This window comes from Vombatus ursinus, unplaced genomic scaffold (genome assembly GCF_900497805.2).
Source record: "Vombatus ursinus unplaced genomic scaffold, bare-nosed wombat genome assembly UNPS02009573.1, whole genome shotgun sequence".
NCBI lineage: Eukaryota > Metazoa > Chordata > Mammalia > Diprotodontia > Vombatidae > Vombatus > Vombatus ursinus.
Genome location: NW_020949351.1, coordinates 27,520,302 through 27,538,104, shown reverse-complemented (window position 1 = coordinate 27,538,104; position 17,803 = coordinate 27,520,302). Strand labels below are relative to the sequence as shown.

Here is a 17,803-nt window from a genome sequence, read left to right as displayed (position 1 = left end):
TCATTTAACCCATACCTGAATAGGGACACAACAACACTCCTAATATAGTTTGAAGTACTCTACAGAGGGAGACCCTGCTACCTTCTGGAGATAAGACTGTTCTGCTTTTGTATATCTCTAATGGTTAGAAAGGGTTTTCCTTACACCAAGACCAAGTCTGCATCTCTGTTAACTTTCACTCATTATTTCTAGCTCTCTTTCCTGGGGTCAAGCTTATCAAGCGTAATCTTTCTTCTATATGATAGCTATCTTTGAGTATGGAGAAGGAAATAGTAAACTACTCCAATATCTTTGCCAAGAAAATCCCAAATGGGATCACAAAGAGTTGGGCATGACTAAAAGTACTGAACGACAACAAATCTTTAAGTATTTAAAGACCTATTGATTCCCCCAACTTTAAGTCTTCTCTTCAAGCTAAACATTCCCAGTTCCTTCAGCCAATTCTTATATGACATGGTCTCTGGCTTCATTCTTCTGTATATATTCCAGTTGACCAATGTTTTTCCAAAAACATGGAACACACAACTGAACAAAATCTTCCAAATATGGTCACTTCCATGGTCTTGGACTCTATGATTCTCAATACAGAGTAAAATCATAATAATTTTTTTGGCTGCTATGTCACCCTGTTGAATCATATTGAATTTGTAGTTCACTTAAAGCTCACAAACCTTTTTCAGACACTACTGTTTAGCTATTATGCTTTATGGATGAAGTTGATTTTTAAAAAATTCAAGTAGGAGACTTACAAGTTCATCTATCCATACATAAATTTCATCTTATTAGAAGCAGATCATCATTTTAGGTTGCTGAGATTTTTAAAAATCTTGATTCTATCATCTAATGTGCTAACTACTGAGAGTAATTATTATTTTTCTCTCATATTAACTAATTATTGTTTTGAAACCAAGGTTTTTTCCCTTTTCTACTTCATCATCCAGAAATCAACTGGTGTGGGAAATCTTAGGCAAAGGCTTACCTAAACCACGATCTAATCAGACAGTAAAAGAAATTCTAAGTTTGGGCTCATGGGAGGACCTGCTCATTGCATTTACTCAGACAGGTCTAGGAAAATGTGGATTCTCCCTTTTGTGAGACAGGTGATATTGAAATTGATAAGTCTCTTTGACCAAGACTTGGATGATCCAAATCACATACCCCCTACACCCTCATTATAATATAGCCCACCTCCCAATATAATATTAATTTCCTCATTAATTATTAACCAGTTGATCGTCCCCTCAGAAACACCCACCCTTCCAAGGATATATAAACTGTAAGCCCACCACTATGAGGGTCTTTGGCATTTGAGAATATCGCTGACCTCTTTTTATTAATAAACATGTTAGACATTAATAAAGTGATTAAATTATCCAGAAACTATGTCTTTTGTAACTTTATAAATGTCACACTACCCTTCTAACTTTATGTCATATAAAAATTTGACAAGCATCCCACCTAGGTCTTTATTCATATCATCAATAAAAATGTTGATAGGATCAAGGGCAAATTTTTTTTTTGTTTTTTGGTGAGGCAATCGGGGTTAAGTGACTTGCCCAGGGTCACACAGCTAGTAAGTGTCAAGTGTCTGAGGCCACATTTGAACTCAGGTCCTCCTGACTCCAAGGCCAGAGCTGTATGCACTATGCCACCTAGCTGCCCCTAGAGTACCACATTTCAAGCAGATATTAATTAACCCATTAATAGCTACTCCATTCATTCATTTAACCAGTTTTGAATCCATATAGCTGTATCAACTAAACTCACATATAGACTCTCTCATAATGATTTATTAAAATCTAGGTATACTATTGCTAGATCATTTAATTGATCTACCAGTCTAGTAAAGCTATCAAAAACTGATTACATTGGCCATCTGTTCTTGGGAATCTAAGCTGAATTTTAGTGATCATGGCTTCCCTTCCCAAATGCTCAGAAACCATTCTTATAGTAACATTTAATATTTTCTCAAAGTCACATGGGTATTGTGTTAATAGAGTCATGATTCAAAACACCTGTCTCATTGAAGTCCAATGCTCTGTATATTAAAATTTCCTCCCCAACTTCCCTTACATTCTGTACACAAAGCACATACCAGCATCTTCTCCATGATTGCTGATTTTCCTTGGAACTGTTCTCCTTCCCATGACAAACAAGAAGCTTCTGTCTGCATGTGTAGTGGATGTAATAAGGAAGAAAGGGGGAAAAAAATGTTTAGTTTCTTACACGGTCTCACTACCACAGTCAAAAATAAAAGGCAGAAATGAACAAAAGTACAGGCATCAAAGAAGAAGAGGAAGTATGTGGATTCTTGAATTAGCCAGGTTTGAGAAATCCATGATTTAGCATTCAGCAGGATAGACATTTAAAAAAAGGGGGAGGTGTTTTTGTCTTTATTGTCATTTCATTTTTTAGAATGAATTGGGCAAAGGCCAAGAGTAGAGACTGGCTCTTTCAGGGAAATCAATGTAATCCCATAGTCCAGCCAGGAGATCAAATTAGTGTATAAATTCATCACTATTCAAGGGAAACGCAGCCTGATAAGCAGCTCTCAAACATGGAGGATTGACAGCTAACAGCTTGACGAATATATCCTTTAAGAGCACCCAACTCTCTTTGTTCTGATTTCTTATTCTCCAAGCAACTTTCTGGTCCTAATTCTCTTTTCCGAGTACATTTTATGCTGATATGGGGACGTTTTAGCTCTTCATGCAAATGAATAAAACTGGCGATAAGTCTCTTATGAATTTGATCATGAGGAATCAATTCTTTGGTGCCTGATCACCCCCTGGGGAAATTGATGACATCAAGTTTCTGGACCTGCCAGGCTGAGAACAGTATCCTGGAACTCAGAAGAAACAAATCAGAAAGGTCCTGGTTAACTATCTGACAGTCTTACTATAGCACTCTCCCTCCCTGTCATGTGGACATCTCCATAGAGATGGAACAACAAATCCAGCTTTGTTAACCACAGCAAGTTTCAGTGTAAATTTCCTGAGAATGCTTTTCTAGGGCTAAGAAACACAGGACCTAAGTCTATCTCTATGATTAGGTCTTTGTAAAAATCACTCTCTCTGCCTACCCTAAGCCCTCCTTTAGAAAACAAACAAGCAAACAAACAAACAAACAAACAAACAAACAAAAAAAACAAACCACACACACACACACAAAACAAAACCTTCAAGTTTTCCAGTTGTAAAACGAGATTATCTTGAGACTATTTACTTGTAAAAATATAAATGAAGGCTAACTATAATTCTAAGAAGCAATTGATATACATATATCTAAAATATTGTATTTATTTCTTATGACAATTAACTATGATTTATTTATTTATTAATTAGGCAATTGGGGTTAAGTGATTTCCCCAGGGTCACACAGCTAGTTAGTGACAAGTGTTTGGTCTGAGACTGGATTTGAACTCAGGTCCTCCTGACTTCAGGGCCAGTGCTCTATCCACCGTGCCACCTAGCTGCCCTTAACTATAATTTATTTTAAAAAAAAAAAAAAAAGGCAAGCCAGGAAGGTTTTGTTTTGGATTGGGATAAGCAGGAGGGAGTTATTTGTCTTCAGTTATTTACCAGACCCACATTTAAATGAAATGAACTGGAAATACAATCAGTATCTCTCAATATTTCCTGAAAGTTTATAAATGGTAATATTCGATGCAGTACACTAACATCAGAGCTGAACCTTATTCTATATGCTCTGTACAAGGACTAACAATAGATAATTATAATAACCTCAATCCAAGTCAACAGGAAACAAATATGATTTGTTTGGCCACAGGAAATACAATGAGAAGGAATTCTTCAGTCATATCAATCAGTAGGATTTTTAGTGTATGCTAACCTAACCTACCCTAACAAGACTAATCATGGAAGAAAGGACTTTTACTCTTCTAAATAAAAGTACAAGATATTCAGAGGAGAAGAAACAAGGACTGGGAGAATTTCTGGGTATTTTGATTCTGTTTAACACCACAATTATATGCATTTTTAAAAAACTGATGTTATGTATTACATGGCAGTGTATTTTGAGGTTGTGGGGTTAACTTTATTTTTTAACTGTGAAGACTTGTGTAATTTGTGAATATTTCTGAATCTAAAGTGGCAGCAATAGGTCCTTTCTCATCTCAAATTAGTATGGATACTATGATTCTTGTATTGAATTGTTACATTACAGCCTATTTAGATCTATGGGAGGTTGGGGGAGAGGGGCAGGGTTGGAAGAAGGGAAACATTTGGAAAACCCAGGTGGTACAAAATTCAAATGCTCATTTGCTTAATGACTTTATCTGTAGGAGGTTTATTAACGTACCTGTATGCCAATTCCCCCCCCCCCCATGTATTCTAAGGTATAGCCCCAATCTATTCCTCATAGATCCTTAAAAAAGCAAGGTTTAGAACATATACTCCAAAGGCATATTGGCAACAGATGATCAGATCAATATAATCACCATTGCATACTCTAATCAGACGGTGAGCGGGCACATTCTGCACCAGCTACATTCTGTTACCTTTGATACTTCCCTTTGCTACAGAATGTCAAATAACGGCACAAGACATGGTTTGTTCTTTAAAAAAAAAAAAGAGCAATTTTTTTCACTCAATTTAGATTCAGAGGTTCCCAAAGTGGGTATCACCCCTTGGGGGGGGTACTGGAACAATGGGCGGGGGCGGTAGTAGTCTCAGGTGCAATTGGGGGGCATTGAATAAAAATAAGGGAGCAGTGGAAGCATAAGGAAAGAAGAGAAGATAAAAATTTTAAAAACCATTTGTACGTTTCATCTGTTGTGTAACAGAGTTAGAATTGTAGTGATTACATTAATTTCCAAATAAACAAAAAAAATTCAAGTTATAACTTGAATCACTGGTCACGTCCACCAACAGGTCTTAACAAGCAAGTGTTGGCAGGTGAGCTTGTCAGGAAGTCCAGCACACATCAGCAGGAATATGTGCATGTAATGACTTGTTTACAGTACTATAATATACAGTTACATAATGCAATATTGCATTATCAAAATTTCAATGCAGGAAACCCCCCCCACAAATTAACAATAAATTATTAAATTTAAGATGCATCATTTAAAATTTTTTAAAATATTTTTTGAAATGCAAATTTTAAAAAAAACAGTTAAAAGGTTAAAGAAAGTAGATTTTCGGGGGGCACTGAGTAATTTTTTTTTTTGAAAAGGGGTTGGTAGGCCAAAAAAGTTTGGAAACCTCCAATATAGAAAGTAGAGGAGATAACTCCATTCCCACAGGCAAAGGGAATCCAGAAGCAGTGAAAATATGACAACAGCTGCAATCTTTTGATGTCATAGACTTGCAACTATGAAACTTTATAGATACTTTACCACTTGGCTCTTCCTGTCAACACCATCTACATCTTGATTCATTTTATATCCACAGAAGATAGCTGGCAAGATGCCCTTCAGGCCAACACCTTCGATAGCCACCTGCAGCTCCAAAGAGTCTGCCTTGCCTCTGCCTTTCTTTGCAGCCCTATCAATCCCCTAATTTCCAGGCCCTGATGTCTGCATCAGCTGCCTAATGTCTACGGACAGATCCATCAGAGATTGAACTCCAGTTGACAATGATAACCTACCTGAACTTGTCCCTCAATAATTATTATACTTCCGTTTGGCTCTATTCATCCCATACCAGTGATTATGAACCCCAGCGGCCATTGTTCAAATCCTATTCTCCTCCTTGCTCCCAAATAACCACTCCTTTATTCTCATTCTCTTCTGCCTAAATCTCCTAATATTCCACTCTAAGACTACCCAACCCTTGCATTGCATTCTGGAATGCCTATACAGAGGCACAACTGGATTTCATCTTAAATCTTTTTCCTTTTTTGCTCTCTCCATCTTCCTACTGAGACCTGACTCCCTCCTGATGACAAGGATTTCCTGGCTACCTTTCCCAGCACTGCTTGTGCTTATACCTCCTGACTCACTAGTCATGGTGAGAATGTTGGATTACTCATTCCCTTGATGTAGAAGCAGCTAAATCTTGTGTTATCCTGATTGTGTTTCCATATTACTTGAATTGTTTCTTTCTGGTTGCTTGCAATATTTTCTCCTTGACCTGGGAACTCTGGAATTTGACTACAATATTCCTAGGAGTTTTCCTTTGGGGATCTCCTTCAGGAGGAGATTGATGGATTCTTTCAATTTCTATTTTGCCCTCTGGTTCTAAAATATCTGGGCAGTTTTCCTTGATAATTTCTTGAAAGATGATGTCTAGGCTCTTTTTTTGATGTAGATGGTGTTGACAGGAAGAGCCAAGTGGTAAAGTGTCTATAAAGTTTCATAGTTGAGAGTCTATGACATCAAAAGATTGCAGCTGTTGTCATAATTTTCACTGCTTCTGGATTCCCTTTGCCTGTGGGAATGGAGTTATCTCCTCTACTTTCTATAATGGAGGTTTCCAAACTTTTTTGGCCTACCAACCCTTTTTCAAAAAAAAAAATTACTCAGTGCCCCCCTGAAAATCTACTTTCTTTAACCCTTTAACTGTTTTTTTTTAATTTGCATTTCAAAAATTATTTGATCGATAATTTTTAAATTCTCTCTCCTGGACCTTTTTTCCAGGTCAGGTGTTTTTCCAACGAGATATTTCACATTGTTTTCTAATTTTTCATTCTTTTGGATTTGTTTTACAGCATCTTGATTTCTCATAAAGTCACTAGCTTCCAATTGTTCTATTGTAATTTTTTAAGGAAGTATTTTCTTCAGTAAGCTTTTGGACTTCCTTTTCCATTTGGCCAGTTTTGCTTTTTAGGGCATTCTTCTCCTCATTGCTTTTTGGACCTTTTTTGCCACTTGGGTTAGGCTATTTTTTAAGGTGTTATTTTCTTCAGTATTTTTTTGGGTCTCCTTTAGCATCATTCTCAGTTTTTGATTACTCCCTCTTCCCCATTTTTACTTCTGTGCTCTCCCTCTACCACTGTCACTCGTTAATCTCTCCTTCTTTGAGGTTCATTCAATCCATATTTATCATCTAATCAAGATTCTTGGTGGCAGCTAGGTGGCACAGTGAATAGAGCTCTGGCCTTGGAGTCAGGAGGACCTGAGTTCAAATCCAGCCTCAGACACTTAATGCTTACTAGCTGTGTGACCCTGGGCAAGTCACTTAACCCCAATCGCCTCACCATAAAGCAAAAAAAACAAAAACAAAAACAAAACAAAAAGATTCTTGAAGCTGTCATCTACAGACCTCCAGGAAATTCTCTTTCCTTCCTCCATGAGTTTAGTGCCTGGCTCACAGTCTTGTCTTCTTTTCTACTCCTGCCCTCACACTCTGGGATTTCAATATACTTACCAAGAATGCTCAAATGCTTTAGCTTCCTCAACTTCCTTATTTCTCATGACTTACTCCTCAACTTTGCCACAGCTACACACAAAGATGGTCAGATCCTTTATTTTGGCATCACCCCTAACTGCTCTATATCTAAAATCTCTTCATCTGATCATAATCTATTGTCATTCTCCTTCTCACTGTGCTTTGTAAGTCCCAACCTCCTTCATCTTTCTCACCACCATCTCCAACCCCTGCATGCCTCAGTTCTTTCCCAGGCCTTTACCCTTACACTGGTCACACTCTCTTCCCTTCCCTCTCTCGACCTTTTGGTGAACCACTTTAAACTATACACTACCCGTTTCTCTTCAGTCCCTTGGTACTTTATCTTTTCAAAGATCTTGCCCTTCCCAACCCCAGTCTTGAATGGCTCCCAAATACTCACAGCTTTGCCCTTATCCAAAAGCTACTGAATGTAACTGACTGGATCCTCTATGAATTTATGTTATATAATCTCAACTGGGCCCTCACATTGGCAAACCAATCTTTGCCAATCTGCCTAATCAATTCACTATTGCACCCTGCAGAGCAGATTTTCAAAAACTTCTTTGTCCCTCAGTTCAAATCAGGCACCACACACTTCCTTAGCTGTATGACATTGGGCAAATCTCTAGCATATTGCCTACTTTATCATCCCTAGTCTCATAAATCTTCACTCATTCCCTTTCCAATTACTAGCTGCTTCCTTGTGGCATACAAACATGTCCCTGTTGCTTCTATCTTCAAAAAATCCTTACTTGATCTTTCCATCCCCACTAGCTATTGTCCTGGATCTCTCCTCCTTCCCTTGCTAAATTCCTTGGGAAGGCTGTATATAATAGGCGACTCCACTTCTTTCATCTCATTCTCTTCTTGACTCTTTGCAATTTGGCTTCTGACCTCATCGTTCAACCAAAACTACTGTTTCCAAATTTGCTACTGGTTTCTTAATTGCCAAATCCAAGCGCCTTTTCTCAGTCCTCATCCTTTTGACCCCTCCTGTAGCCTCTGACACTGTTGTTCACCCTCCTCTCCTTGATACTCTCTTCTCTCCAGGTTTTTGTGACACTGTTGTCCTCCATTTCTTCTCCTATGTGCCTGACTTCTCTTTCTCAGTCTCTTTTGTTGTATTTTCATCCAGGTCTTGCCTGCTGATCAGTGATGGCTTCCAAGGCTCTATCCAGGGCCCTCTTTTCTTCTCCCTCTGTATTATTTCATTCAGTGATCTTATTAGATTCCATAGTTTCAATTATCATCTCTATGCAAATGACTTTCAGATCTATTTGTTCAGTCCTATCCTCTCTGCCGACCTCTAGACTTGAATCTTCAACTGCCTATCGGACATCTCAGATTGGATATAATGCAACATTAACCACAACATGTCCAAAACTGAACCTATTTCCTTTCCTCTTTATTACTTCCTTATTACTGGAGAGGGCACCACTATCCTCCCAGTTCTCTAGGCCAGGGCTTTTTAAACTTTTTTCACTCAATGCCCTAGCCTAGCAACCTACATATCATTCATAACTGACTCCTCATTCTCTCATCCCCCATATATAATCAATTGCAATTACCTTCATAATATTTCTCAAATATTCCTCATTCTATCCTCTGACAAGGCAACCTCCCTGGCCTAAGTCCTTATCACTTCATGCCTGGACTATTACAATAGTTTGCTGGTTGGTCTTCTTGCTTCATGAATCTCTCCACTCCAATCAACAGCTGCCAAAGTGATCTTCCTAAAATGGAGGACAATCCATATTGCCCTCTTATTCAATAAACTCCAGTGACTTGCTCTTATCTTTAAGATCAAATATAAAATCCTCTGTTTGGCTTTTAAAGTCCTTCAGAACCTGGCCCCTACACATTAATAGAAAGGACTGGTTTTTTTGCTTTTCTTTATATCCCCAGCACTTAGCACATAGTGAGTGCTTAATAAATGTTAGTTGAGAAGAGAAGATGCAACTTTCTTCTTATAAGGCTAATGATCGTGCACACTTACTCCTCTCTGAGGTGTAAAATAATTATGAATATTGTAATTCTAGAAGATCTGCAGAATTATTGAAATGAACCCTGGGTTGGGTCAAAAGGGCTGGGTTCAGATCCCAGCTCTTCCACTCTCAAGCTATACGAATTTGGACAAATCACTTTACCTTTTTGAGTCTTTGTTTCCCTATTGTAGACTTGTCCACTTCACATGGCTGTTGTAGCAATTGAGATAAGACGTGAAAGTTTTCATAATTGGTAAAGACTACAAAGAAGTTGTTACTCAGTCCTGGATATGTGGATATGTAGAAGTTGTCTATTCAAAATGCTATTCAAAAAACCTTATTAACTTAAGGTTAATTATTAAATGACAGGAAGAGAGATGACAAGAATAATAGAAAACATGAAAGACCGAAAGAAAAAACTGGATTTCAAAACCATAACAAGTATTTTGTTTTTTTTAATCATAAAGATAACGAAATGGGGAAAACCACCCTGCTTCTCATCAGTAGGCTATAACCAAACATTCAAAAGGAGAAGCTCATTCATTAGATTGGTAAAGTTGACCAAAAAAGGAAAATTGACACATGCTGGAGGAGCTGTAGGAAAATAGGTACATTAGTGTATGATTGATTGAGCTATGAACAGATCCTGCCATTCCGGAAAGTAATTTGGAACTGCCCGCCAAATGATTAAACTGTCTATACCCTTTGACATGGCAGTATCCCTCATATGTCTATATCTCAAAGAGATGAAAGAAAAAGGGAAAGGACCCGTATGTATAAAAATATTTATACTAGCTCTTTTTTGTGGTGGTAAAGAATTGGATATTGAGGTGTCTCTTGTTAATTGGGGAATGAATCAACACGTTATAATACATGTATGTGATGGAATGCCATTATGCTATAAGAAATAATGGAGGGGATGGTTTCAGAAAAACCATCTGTATTAGATGAAATCAGAGAAAACTTGCATGAACTGATGCAGAGTGAAGTAAGCAAAGCTGGCAGAACAATGTACACTACTATATTGTAAAGACAACAATTTTGAAAGACTTAGAAACTCTAATCAACACAATTATCAACCATAATTCTAGAGCACTCAAGATGAAACATTACTCACTTCCTGATAGAGAGAAATGATAGATTCAGAGAAGATTAAGGCACATTTATATATCTATTCATCAGCATCTATCATGTTCAAATACATGAACAGATATTGATAGATATATTTATACCTATTGATAGATATCTGTCTATCAATATCTGTCTATCTATTTGGACATGGCCAACAAGAGAATTTGTTTTGTCTGATTATATATATTTGTAACAAGGGTTTTATTTTTTTCTTGCTTTCTCAATTGATAGGGTAAGACGGACAAGGGAGGTGGGGAGGAGAGAATGTGGACCTGAAAATAAAATTTAATCTAAATGGTAAAAAAAGAAGAAAAAGGCTTAATTATTTAAGAAGACATTAATTATTTTAAGTTCTAAGAACTTTATTTCCCTTCTTAGCTTTTCATTTAGCTAGTGGATAAGTCCCTCATTATCAGTGTTTGGCTAGGGGTGAACACAGTCAGGGGAGAGGGGTTGGTTGGCAGGTCATTATTAAATATTTCCTTACAGAAATGGCATCTGGTCATATAAAACCCTAGTCAAGAGTATCAGAATCCTATGATTGCTGGGAGTGGAGGAAAGTAAACCCCATGTATTTCCTCTTTACATTTACTTCAGTACCTGTGTACAGATATTTGCCAGAAATAGCTTCCAATAGCTGCAAGCTCATATGAGACACTAAAAACTTGAAAATTAAAAATCAAGTTAACTCCTACTCTACTTACAACCAACTAATCATTTCTTTGCTTTGCAGTTCCCCAGACCAAATGCATAATATCAGACTTTATTACTTATTCACTGAGAACATCTATAATAACTGATTCCTTTCCACTTTTTATAAACTCCCCCCCCATCCCAATCTCAATTAGAAAATGGAAAAAGTAAAATACATGTAAATAGCTCTGCTGTAGGACATCAAACACAAGCATTGGACCAAAAAATTAAGGGTCATATAGTTTGGGAGGAAGAGTTCTCTGTTCATGTATACATTTATCTTAAAAATGTCACCTTTCATAAAGAATTTTCCACTAGTTTATAAAGTGCACCAAGCCCACCAGTCCCCAAAATAAATTTTGTCACTCACGCAGATCAACAATGAAGAAGGGGAAAAAAAAATAGTTTAATCACATTCAAATTGGTACCTACATATAGAGCACTTAGTTGTACCCTGTCAGCATCAAAGTGGCGGTAATACAGATGCACAAAACTTGCTCCAACTTGCTCCCACATAGGACTTTCAGCCATTTTTCATTCAATGCCTGTCAAAGAAGCAAAGAGTGCTTTAAAGACCTTGTGCCAAAAACACAAAATGCTACCATATTGTTAAGATTGCTGGAAAATGCAGACAAATTTTTAAGACAAAAGAAGAGGGGAAATGTTCTTTCTTCCACAGTACGCAGTGAGGGCACTGCATGCTGAGAGAATGATTTCCCATGAAAACAGTTACATATCAATTCATTTCCTACTTACCATGCTATTCAGGACCCACCACAGGAATTCATTAAAAATAAAGTGACAGGCCACATGCAGAGCCTATATATAAACTCACAAAAGAGCTTTTTAAAAAAAAGGTAGAGGAGAAAAAGGGAAAGAGCAGAGCACAGAAATTTCAATGAAATTTTTCCACCACCAAACTTACAGCAGATACCAAGTTGAACATGAGAATAAAAATAAAAGTTCTGAAACACAGCACACCCACAATCTTTTAAAAGAATTAGAGGTAATCACAGGGATAGCAACTAATCTTCAGGGACTACCTTTTAAAAAAGGAAATCTGGAAATCAGAAAGTCAAAGTAGAACGAGAATATCTGCCAATTTTAACCTGTTAAATGCAACCAAGATAGTAGGTTATGATTGGAAAGCATACTGGACTAGGAATGGGAAGACCTGAGTTTAAATCCTAGGTCCTATTTGCTAGTTACATCTCTTTGAGGAAGTCCCTTTTAACCTCTCAGACCCTTTTCCCTCCTCTGTAAAATAAGACTACACAATACCAGCACTGCCTACTTCCCAGGATTGTTGTAAGGCCCAAATGATATAATGTGACTGCATTTTCTCAACTGTCATTTATTAAGCACCTACTAGGTGCCAGGTACTGAGCAATACAAGTCCAAAGAATGAAATAATCTCTACTCTCAAGTTTACATTTTAATAGGGGAGACCTACAATACACACAACATATACACATACATAGCAAAAATATAAAGTGAATAAATAGAAGTACATCCAAAATAGTTAAATATAAGGTAGTTTGGGAAGAAGGCAACAAGCAGTTCAGGCTCTCATCATCTTTCATTCAGATTATTTTAACAGTCTCCCTTCCACTCTAGTTCATCTTACACACTGCTGCCAAAGTAGTGAAGAAGTCTTATGTGCAGATCTGACCATGTGTTACTCCCCTACTCAGTCAATTCCAGTGGCTTCCTGTAGTCTCTAGGAACAAATATAAGTTCCTCTGTTTATCTGTTAAAGCTGTGTACAACCAAGCCCCAAACTACCTTTCTTATCTCATCGGACATTACTTCTTTTCACCCTCCCCTCCTGCACTCTCTGATCCAACTAAATCAACCTCCTCTCTGCTCCTCAAGTAGCACAATCCATTTCTGATCTCTTTGCCTTTACACTTGCCATCCCCCACACCTGGAATGCACTAGCTCCTACCCCATGGACTTCCCTTCTTCCTTTAGGATATAATGTAAGCACCATTTTCTGCACGAAGTCTTTTCCAATTACCCCCCAACCACAATTGCTAGTGACCTCCCTCCCAAACTACTTTGCATTTAACGATTTTGTATATATGTTTTTTTTTATTCACTTTATATATCTACTGTGTACACAGCATGTATATATGCACTTACTGTCTCCTCAGTTAGAATGTAGGCTCCTTAAGAGTTGGGACTATTTCATTGTTTTGTCCTTATATCCCAGCATCTAACACAGTGATTAGCACATAGTAGCCCTAAATAAATATATGTTTTTGTTGATCGATTAATCCTTTTTGCCTTGGGGTTTCTGAACAAATTATATAAATGAAATGGTAAACCGGTAAAGACAAGCTTTTAAAATAAAGGACGAAAGTAGTGATTTTCATCCTTTTGGCAATTTTGGGCATTTTTAAACCACCTGGTGTCAAGGGCCACGTGCAGGGTCTAGTGAGGATTAGAAAGTGATTTACCAAATACCATGCAAATCCTGTATAAGTGTTATAAGCCAATTTCTCCCTCTCTGAGGCAAGTGGCCCCAGACCCCCTTAAGGGTACCTGGAGGGCCCCAGACAGAGCTCTCCAGTGGGAATATCTTTCCTCTTCCATAGTCACACTTTCCTCACCAATCTTCCTATCAGTTGCCTCTTCTCATTTTCCCCTTCTGGCCAGACTAACCACCTCCCACGTCTCCACCCCTGCCAAAGGAAACCCGGAATACCCTCTCCACTCAGACCCCATGAGTCTATCCCCTCTCCCTCCCTTTCCAGTGGGAATGGGACACTCCTGTGGGTCATCCAAAGGATTCCATGTCTTGCCATTCACCCTCTAACAGCACCTTCCTTCATGTGTCATCTTCCCTTGACTCATATTCGCCTACAGAAAGAAAGGGGAAGTATCCAGTAGGGACACTGGGTTTCTTGACCTGACTAGTTTTTTCCCCCCATTGACTTTAGAACATTTTCCATTCAAACTAGAGTCACATGATTAAAGTGGCATTGTTGGGGGGGGGGCTCTAAACGCAGAAGACCATAATTTTTATTCCAGACCTGACACTTAATCCTAGCCTCAGTTTTTTTTATAATATTTAAAATGGGAATAATGCCACCTGTACTGATTTACCTCACTAGTTGTGAAGAAAACACTTTGCATGTCGAAGCAATATACACATAAGAATTATTATTAATAACTCATCAGATGAGAAGTAACTAGTTTTCAGTAAGGAAGTTAAACTTTGAGGTTTGGAGGTTTCAATTATAGTTGTTACAATGTTAAATATAGTACTTTCAGTATTACCAGACATCTCTAAGTTGTCACAAATTAGTTCAATTAGCAGAAATGGAAGCAAATACTGTTTCTTTTAATTTTATTTCTTCCTCCTCCTCCCATATAAAGACCTATTTAAAGATGGCTAAACACATGGCCCCTTCACTGCAGTCATATTATGAGGTCTCATCATACCTGGGATTTGATTCTGGGAATAGAAAGAACAATTCAATCAATCAACAAGCATTTACTAAATGCTTATCATGTGTCAGGCATTGTGCTAAGGACCTGAGAGAAAAAGAATGGCAAAAATAAAAAATAAAACAAAACAAATTTGCTCTCAAAGAGCCTACATATTAGCCAGAGGAAAGATAGCAGTTGCTGATCTACATTAGTGGAAGTAGTTTCCTTAAGAATTTCTTACACTGATGAAATCACAAGTCCAGACCAAGTTACAAATTAAAGTGTTTTATTATCATTATTATTATTATTATTCTCAAAGGCTATGTCTGCAGAGTACAAATTCTAGCAGGTCCTATCAAAGTAGTATGGGATCTGAGCACAGTTCTGGTTATGACTTGTACATCTATTGGTCAAAGACCAGTAGAGCTATTCAGAGGGGCTCATCACCAAGTTGGTAGCAGGATGATAGCTTTTTTTAGCCACAGCAGATTCTGAATGCAATGCTCTGTAGAAGGTCTGTGCTCTTCATTGGTAGAAGTAACTACTTTGACCCATGGATCACTTAAATGCAGACATACAGGAAGATAGAAAACTTCTCTAGATACCAGGCATCACAAACAAGAGTATGACCATTTTATATTTCCATGGCTCTAAAGACTATTCTCCTCATTTTGCATCATTGAGCATCCACACAGAAAGAGACTATAAATCCCAAACTACAGAGTTCTTGATGTGGAGCTTTTAAACAATTTCTCATGATGAATATTTCTCTTCTATAAAGGTGGGAAAAGGGTGGATCATCCAATCTGGAAGGAAAGACCAAAACCAAGCCAACTGCAAGCTTTGTGATCTGTTTCCATGATAAAGTCCAGAAGTAGGAAATGATAAAATCACAATTTTAACATCTTCTGAAAACACACACATGCAAAATGAACCTCTGTGGGTTAACAAACAACTTTATCCATCTTCATCAAAGAACTAGTTTAGCCTATTGAATTTTGGGTTAGAGTACAAGTTTTCTTTTGGGTTTTTTACAGGATTTGGTCTCAACAATGTAAAGAACACTTACTCTAAAAAAAAGGAAGAAACTCGGGCCACATGATGCTGTATAAGTGTCTCTGACCCTAATCTTGGGGTCTTTTGAACCCCAGAAAAGGAAGGCCTCTGAAGCTGGAGGTGCCAGTTAGGTGAGGACAAGGAATCCTCCCATTCTAAATGCTTCTTGCTTCCTCTGTAGTCTACAAATTACACCTTAGAAAGCTGCCTTCAGTCTCCAGACCACGTCAGCCGTACCAAAATAAGGTCCACTGTAGGGTTAGAAGCTTACCCTAGTACCAGTAACCCAACTTGGAGGGTTGAATCGCTGCCCTCTGAGGTTATGCCCAAAATACCTCCAAGAGGCCAAAAAGGCTCCATCAAACTCGGGAGAACTGGGGCAAGGCAAGCTTCTTATAGCAGCTCCATGAACCAGCTTAACCTCCAGCTCTTCAAGCCACTTCCCTTCCCAAGAGGAAAAACTAAACCGCCTCTTCTCCCCTCTACCTAAGCAGCAGCTGCCACAGCCCCGGATCGCGGAATTAAAAAAAAAAAAAAGTGGAGCCAGAGAGTACCTGTACATCGTCTTCCGCTGCCATGAGAGATGAAGATGAGAGGCCGATCTCGGCTTCTAGCTTAAAACTTTTTACAGCACCGATTCTCAGCGGGTTTCCCCCCCTCCCTACTGCCCTCCCCCACCCCCCCGCACCCGCCCCCACGCCCCAGTCAGAAATAGCCGCAGGAAAAGCTTGCACAACCGCCCCCGCAGCCATCACTTCGGGGCATTTAAAAAAGATTCGGTCCTTCTTCGCCATCTCCTCCACTCCCCCTTCTCCCCCGAAGTACCTTAAATTACAAGGTGGGTTTTTGTTTCTTTTCTCTTATCCCCTACTCCAAAAGGCAATCTAATATCAGCATCCGCCTGCCGCCTCCCAAAACCCCGCGCCCTCCCAATCCGAACACACTTTCCAGCTCCCAGAATTGGGATACCCTCAGAAGCTGGGTTCGGAAACAAAACCTCCTCTGGCCGCGCGCACACGTGCATGTCACCTAGAGCAGCCGTGGCGGTGCCACCAACACCCCCCTCACCGCCTCCGCCTCCTCCCCTCTCTTCCCTCCTGCCTCCAGAGGGAGATCTAGGCAGTGGCTCTCCTGGGTACAAGTCTCCTTCCTACCAAGAGGGGCACATACACGATATGCATTTTCCTGGTCCCCGCGGTGCTGCTCTCAGGTAGAAGAGACTGTAGCATGGTGGGGGACCTGCTAAGAGGTGAACAGTTCTGCTCCAACCTCCCCCTACCCCCAGGAGCATATGTGCAATACTTCTAGAGCAGCTAGGATCAAGGAGAGCTTCAGCCGCTCCCCATATCTCTCTAGCTTTGGTGACAAGCCCCCACGCCCAAATCCTAATTCTCTGTACACACAACACACACCCAAACACACCTCCTCTGACGCGCGTGCGCGCGCGCACACACACACACACACACACACACACACACACACGCACACACATTCCCCTTTCTCTGACATCTGGAAATGGCCCCCTCCCCAGATGCTCATACTAACTCAAGTGCCTCACTCTTTCTTCTCTTTCCCAGCCTTTCAGAGCCCCGAGAGCGGAGCTCCATCCTTCTTCTCTGCACCCCGGCCACCCCCGACCCCTTCTTCTCAGCCCCTTCCCCCAAGGCACACATGTGCGGTGGGGCTGCAGAGCGCTCGAACCACGCCCTCCGCACCCCGCTCTCTGCAGCACGCGGTGCAACTCCTCTCCAGCCGCTGCAGAGATACCGCTCCACCGCCGCCGCCTCCTCCAGCTCGAAGGAAAATGAATGCCTCGGGTCTGGCTGCCTTTCCCAGCCGCAAAAGGCTTTACTTTCCCGCGAGCGAGGCGGGGTACCCGAGGCTGGGAGCTGACTCTGTAGAGTCCAGGTCGCCTGACCAACCCCTCCAAGCCCTTAGCATTCCACTTTTTTATGAGAGATAAAGAAATGAACTCCCTCCTCGCGCAATGACCTATTCGACTCTCAACGCAAAGTTGATTCCTTTGCAGCTTCTCGTCCAACTTTGGGACGACTGGAAAGGAAAAGCAAAACAAAACCCAAACCCACACCCTTGCGTCGCCGGGATTTTCGTGGATGCTGCATCTTGTGCCGTTCCGGGGCAAACTTC

General features: G+C 39.7%; 1 protein-coding gene across 3 annotated transcripts in view; it reads right to left on the bottom strand.

Annotated features, from left to right (window-relative positions):
* The window catches only part of LOC114036045 (nuclear transport factor 2-like), a 35,046-nt gene extending 18,139 nt beyond the window's left edge, over positions 1–16,907 (bottom strand). Inside the window, exons 1-3 of one of the 3 annotated variants that reach the window (XM_027852425.1) lie at positions 16,826–16,907; positions 11,594–11,706; positions 2,096–2,167 (exon numbers count right to left, since the gene is read on the bottom strand). In XM_027852425.1, coding sequence (XP_027708226.1) covers positions 2,096–2,167; positions 11,594–11,692 — 171 coding nt within the window. In that variant the 5' untranslated portion in view covers positions 11,693–11,706; positions 16,826–16,907. Of the gene's footprint in view, positions 1–2,095; positions 2,168–11,593; positions 11,707–15,668; positions 15,893–16,209; positions 16,263–16,825 lie in introns of those variants that run through there. The other 2 variants (XM_027852424.1, XM_027852426.1) reach the window with 2 other exon arrangements.
* Between the last annotated feature and the right edge of the window lie 896 nt (positions 16,908–17,803).